We start from the raw sequence: 6,306 nt of genomic DNA on the forward strand, positions 1-6,306 counted from the left end.
TATCCCAGCAAATTCAGGATCACATATTGAGTGGAATGATAGGCCAATACATAACTAATCAGATGCAGCAACATGACAATGTCACTGAGAATGAATGAAGGCAATTGAGAATGAGAAGCGGTGCTCCCTGGCAATAGTCATGTGATCAACCCTAGCCCCCTCCCCCCTTTCATATCACAGAATGAACCAGATGGTGTTATTTAAGGGAAATGGAAGAAGCCAATTTAGAGTTCAGGCGATGCTTCCTGAAATGGTGAACTCTTTTCATAGCAGCCACTGAAAAACTGCTGAAAGGGAGGGGATTTCCAGTGTTGCTGAATGTTCCCCTTTGGGGGGGGGGGTTCCTTTTCCTTTTCCATACCAGAGAGTACTATTATAGGTCACTGCTTTCTCAGGATGTCAACAACCGATCATGCCTGAACAGATGAAACCCAAATGCCACTGGTTTTAAGATTTGGGGGAGGCATGAGCATGCTGTTCAGGGTCACTTGGAAATCATCAAGCACGAAAGCAACCGTGCAGACTTGCCCAGTACCCGACTACCGACAACAAGCATGTTCCTTCTCCCACTGAAGAAGCAACTGACTTCAGACTTCAGCTTTTTCTAGAAGGAAACAGATAACTTAAAGAACCTTATGAATGAAGAAGGAAGGAAATGCTTATAGGATTTGGGAAGAAATGGGCTAAGGGGTGCCTGAGACATGATTTGGATTGCACAAACAAGAAAGCAAATAATGGGGTAAGACAAGGATTTTCCAGGCAGAAACATTTTGTGTTGCACTGGTTAATTTATTAGAAGCAGGGTAAGTGTACTACTCTTTTTGTGGCTGCAGAAGAATTCCAGACCAAACAGTTTTTTCCCATGATTCCAGTGGAAATACCCAAACACATGCTTCCTTTTGGGGGCCCCTTAGGAACATAAGAGATCCAGTTGCCCCCCCCCTCCATGTCCTTTTTCGTACTCCTTGACAGGCAAGGTGAAAGTTTCATTTGGGCAAGTAGCACAGTATCAGTCCACACACACTAACTCAGTTCAGATGCCATTTTCCTCATTCTCTGAACCAGGGGTCTCCAACATGGTGCCCACATGTGCCAGTGGACATGATGCCCAGAAATACTAGTAAATATCCTCTCATAAAATCCACAATGCAAGAGAAACGTATCTCTTCCTGCTTAATTCCTGGCTCAGCGTCTCTTACATTGAATGTGCCTTAAACATGCCCATTTGTTTTACGTGCTAAAACTGTAAACTGCCCTGATGCTTTATATTGCAGGAAAGAAATATGTTTATAAATACCATAAAAATAAAATTTCGTTGGATGCCAAAATCGGAACCCATCTTCCCATCACCCCTGAACAGATTAGAGCTGCAAAGAGCTTTTCTGTGTGAATAAGTGTGGCAAATGTAGGTGTCTTTTTCCAGCTGGCGAGTGGCATGCTAATACCATTTTGTGGTCATGTCTCTTTTCCTGCTCTTTTGAATGTGGTAAACCATTTTGTGTTATGTCACGTCCCTATGACAGACATTTTGTGACTGGTGTCATGATGCTTTCTCAGTATTTCAAATGTGTCCACTGGCCTGAATTGTTTGGAAGATCAGAAACATGGCATAAGACTTCCACCTATGCTCTCCCTCTCATGTGCAGTTTGGTCATTTGGTTCCTTCCAAATCCAGTAATCCAAAGCATCATGGGGGAGGGACTCCTGAATCTTTCATTTTTAAAATACTTTGTGCCACATTTCATCTGAGTAATATAAGAGGGATTGACAAGATACAAGCAGATTCAGTAAAATAAACCTCATATCTCTATATCTATCTATCTATCATCTATCTGTCTATCTGTCTTCCACCCATGGTAGTCTGCAATATATTATTCCAGGCTGGGAATTAGTGGCCAGCCAAAGCCTAGATAAGCAGGTACAGTGGTACCTCAGGTTACATACGCTTCAGGTTACAGACTCCGCTAACCCAGAAATATTACCTCGGGTTAAGAACTTTGCTTCAGGATGAGAACAGAAATCGTTCTTTGGCGACGCGGCGGCAGCAGGAGGCCCCATTAGCTAAAGTGGTGCTTCAGGTTAAGAACAGTTTCAGGTTAAGAACGGACCTCCAGAACGAATTAAGTATGTAACCAGAGGTACCACTGTATGTCTTAGTAGGAGTCAGAGGTTAATTATGGTCAGGCTGTATACACACCATACATATAAAGCACAACCCAACACCAAAAAATAAGAGAAGGAGGAAAAAAAGAGGAAAGAGGAAATAACAACCATGTTCAGTTAGACATCTTCTTGTAACAGAGCCTGATGGGCTAAGCAATTATTTCACTACAACCCTTGTGTGTCAATACCACCAGCGCCATCCACAAACCCCAGGCAACAAGGAACTGTTTCCCCTTCCACAGACCTAAGGCTGCCAGTGTTGGTTTTGCTGCTGTTATATTTGTGCATCATGCTGTAGTAATCTTTTTTAGGGTTAAAGGTGAACAAGGAAGAAATGCCGTGCCACTCTTTGGCACTTGGAGTTGGAAACTCATCCAGTTCTGTGGAATCAAAGAAGCACTTGACGTTCCTCTCTGCCAGCTTCGCTGCGTGATCCTTGGCCTTTTGCTCAAAAAGCTGCTGTTCTTGCTCCAGGTACACCTTCCAGAAGGCAAGCTGGAGAATACTGACTGGAGAACAGCAACGGGAGATGCATGTAGAAACTAGGGCCAATAGGAAGACACTGGCGATCAAACTCCACCCCAGCACCTTGGCAAAGAAGCACAAGAGAGTTAAAAACAAGGTTTGCATCAGTGAGCCCCATAGAACTCTTGCTTAGAATTAACTTGGGGTTGTGCCATGTCTGTAATAACTATTTCTCCCCCCAAACACCAGGAACCTACTAGCTCAGATGATTTGTCCACCTAGCCCATTATTGTCTATTGTTTTGATCAGCAGTAGCAATCCAGGATCCAAGCTGAGCTCTTTCTAATCTCTGGCTGCTTTACCTTGGAAATACCAGTGATTGGAGCTGGGACCTTCTGGACATGCTCTACTACAGAGCTTTTGTGTTTGGCCAAACCCCAAAGCTTTTTTTTTATTATTCAGATAGGCAATAAAAGACACTTGGCTTGCTCTTTAACAGTTTTATACATAGGATGATATGAGTAAAGAGCAAAGCGAATAGAGCAGATATATTCTTACGACCCCTTTGTAGTCTGCCAGAATCCCCTCTCTTCCAGGCAGCAGTGGTTTCAAGCTCCTTACAGGCAAATGGTGCAGGCCCCATGCTGACAACAAGATCCTTACTGGGATCTTATATAGCACTCTATTTTTCTGACACAAGCTTATCACGTTTCATTTGGGCATATTCTCATGGCCCTGAAATTATTTATGTTTTACCATGCCAGAGGAATTCTTCAAAGATAGCCAAGTGGTTACTCTGGTTTATCTCTGTTAGGCAAACGACCCCTGCTTCAATTGCATCTTTTTACCAGTTGTATACATTTCATTAATTCCTGCAAAATAAATGCTAAATGTGCTGGTTCATATAACTGCTGTCTATATAGATTCTTATTATCTGATCCCACACCTTCCAAAGTTTTCCAATACAAACCCATGCCTCACTCTTGCCCTGAAAAGTACGTATTTATTTATTTATTTATTTATTACGACTGCATCAGACCAACACGGTTACCTACCTGAATCTAGAATCATGTATGAACAGATGGCTCATCAGCCCACACCTTATCCTTCCAAGTGCCCTTGTTTAAAGGCTGGGATTTTATACTGCCATCCACATAATGTCACTTATAAGGCCCTGTTGAAGTCTGCTAAGTTGAACTACATACATGATCACATGATGCTTCTAACACTTTCAAGTAGCGTCTGAATATTAGCTATGTTGTAAAAAGAGGAGTTTAGAGTTAGTTACTAAGGGGAAAGCATAAACAGAAAAAGAAGGGAAACATAAACAGCAGAAGGAAGGGCATTCCAGAAAATGCACATTTTCAGGTCACTACCACTTGATACGCTGTAAGGTACAGTGTCATGAGTAAATTTTCCCCAAATAATCCCAGTTTATACATGAGCAGGCAGCCTTTCAGTGCCCCTGGTCCCAAGTTGAGATGCTCCCCACCCACCCATGCAATTTACAAGTCACAACTTAGTAGTACCATCTGGAAGAGGTTATACCAACCTGAGACTGTGCTTGAAGGCTCATGAGCATATCCTGCATCTCCGAGGTAGCAGTGCCACTCTGACAAGGCACCTGAGGCATTTTCTCAACACACTCATGCCCTTTGCCTTTGCACATGTACGCCTGCATTGCAGAGCTCCCAGAAACGGCACACTCATAGAAGCGGCTTCCCAGTAAGGCCACAGCAATCCATGTCAAGGGAGCAACAGATGCTCTGACAATCACCAGCCCCAGCACTTTCAAGTAGTGCCGGAATCGGGTCCCGTGAGGGCACCTGCACAGCCTGTTGGGGGCGCAGCTTCTGGTGAGTATCTTCCAAGACTGGCTACTGAGCAAGAAGCCAAGCAGAAACAGAATAAGGGCTGGCACCAAGAGGAAGACCAGGCCGTAGAGCATATTCCAGGAGTTGCAAGGGCATTTGAACACCACAGCAGAAAAGATGCGCTCGCTGCCAACCGTCAACAGAGAGACAGCCCCATAGCCCAGTGCCTTCTGGTGATTAAGGCAGAAATCAAACACCGTACGAAACTTGTCCATCCTGCTCCCTGGGACTACTTTGGTGCTCTACGTCTGTCCTCTGATACACTTTCTTCCTTCACAGGAAGCAAGGCTCTAACTTGAAAGAGGAAATCTGCAGTTTGAAACTATTTGCAGTCACAAACGGTTTCACTTTTGGTGCGAGATAGAGAAAGAGAATTTATAGACTTTGCTGGAAAACATGTTTATAGACCACTTCCTTTTTGGGTTTCTTCTTCATCACAATTGAATCGCCAACAACTCACCCACTGAAGCAAAAACAGAAGAACTCCTCCTGTAAATCTTGCTGCATTTAAATGGTCTGAGCTGATCTTTTATTTTATTAGAACCACAAGTGGTAATTATTAATTTCCAAGCAAGCCAAAAAGGGTTAGAGGCAGGATAGCCAATTCTTCTTTTTTTTTATGTTATCTTCATAACAAGGTTATGTTGGAAGACAGGGACTGAGCCAGACTGTTTTGTGAATTTAATGGAAGAACCAGGAGAGGCTGGTCCATGCCCTACCAGCCTCAGCCTGCCCTCACTTCTCTTTCTTCCTTACAGCCCGGCCAGAGAGTGGCACTGCTTCACAGCTGCAGCATCCTTAGTCTCTGCATTGCCCTTGTACAACTGAGCCGGGAGGTAGAGGACGGGTCAAAAACTAGAATTATTTGGTTATGCTTATCATTGGCTCTGGCTCCGAATACTTTTGGGTTCCCTGCTTTCCACCTTAGCAGTCCCGATGGGCAACAGTCACCACTGAGAAGTACATTACACAAGTGTGAGCTCCTTCCAAAATAGTCCCTTCTCCCCCAGCATAGAGTAAGACCACGTTTGATCAGTTAAAAATGGTTTACTTAGAAACTCTCCAAAAGTGAGATTCATTTGCTTTTCCACACATCACTCAGAAAACGTTAACTAGTAAAACTTGTCTTGATACAGTGGTGAAAGTTATTGGCAAAGGAACACAAGATTGGCTTGTTAGAGCCATGTGGTCTGAGCTGCAGCAACCAGCAAAAAAACCTCTTCACTTAGCTTCTCAGGTAGACTGGGAGAGGACAATAGGCTTGATTACCTTCCTCCCAAGCTGAGAGGGAGTGACCTAGCTAACCCCTTTGTTCATTAATTAGACTTAACCGTGTTGGCTATATGAAGGTTATGCCACACATTGGCTGTTCTGGCTAGGGCTGATGGAAGTTGGGTATTCAGCATCTGGAGGGCCATCCCTGGCTTAGAGCTACTGAAAGCTACCAACAATTGGCACAAAATATAGGAAATTTCCTATAAGATATTTAAACTGCAGGTCCACAAATACTTATAGAACATGGCCACAGGAACATATTTGCCTTTTTGAAAACCTGTTCATTAAAGGGTCCCCCCCCACACAAGTAGAAACAAATACAAACCACCACACTTTCCCCCTCTGTTTCCCATTCCCCATCCTCATTTTTTCCTCCTTCAAGCAGTGCCTGGGCCATTGATCATCCAGCAAAACTTGGCTGAAGCCATACCTTTCCTATCTGCTGTGATTTTAATGTTTTGAGCAACTACTAGCTCCCCTGACTTTGGGGAGTGGCAAGATACAGATGGTAAAAATTATGCTCATTCAA

The 6,306-nt window shown here is 43.7% G+C and overlaps 1 protein-coding gene across 1 annotated transcript; it reads right to left on the reverse strand.

Annotated features, from left to right (window-relative positions):
- Nucleotides 1-768: 768 nt before the first annotated feature.
- Nucleotides 769-4,984, reverse strand: LOC114593341 (calcium homeostasis modulator protein 6). The gene is made up of 2 exons (XM_028721700.2): nucleotides 4,181-4,984; nucleotides 769-2,751 (listed from the first exon to the last, which is right to left on the reverse strand). The coding sequence occupies exons 1-2, from the start codon at nucleotides 4,715-4,717 to the stop codon at nucleotides 2,329-2,331; spliced, it is 960 nt and encodes a 319-aa protein (XP_028577533.2). The 5' UTR covers nucleotides 4,718-4,984; the 3' UTR covers nucleotides 769-2,328.
- Nucleotides 4,985-6,306: the final 1,322 nt, after the last annotated feature.

Source organism: Podarcis muralis, chromosome 3 (assembly GCF_964188315.1).
Source record: "Podarcis muralis chromosome 3, rPodMur119.hap1.1, whole genome shotgun sequence".
In the NCBI taxonomy this organism is placed as follows: Eukaryota; Metazoa; Chordata; class Lepidosauria; order Squamata; family Lacertidae; genus Podarcis; species Podarcis muralis.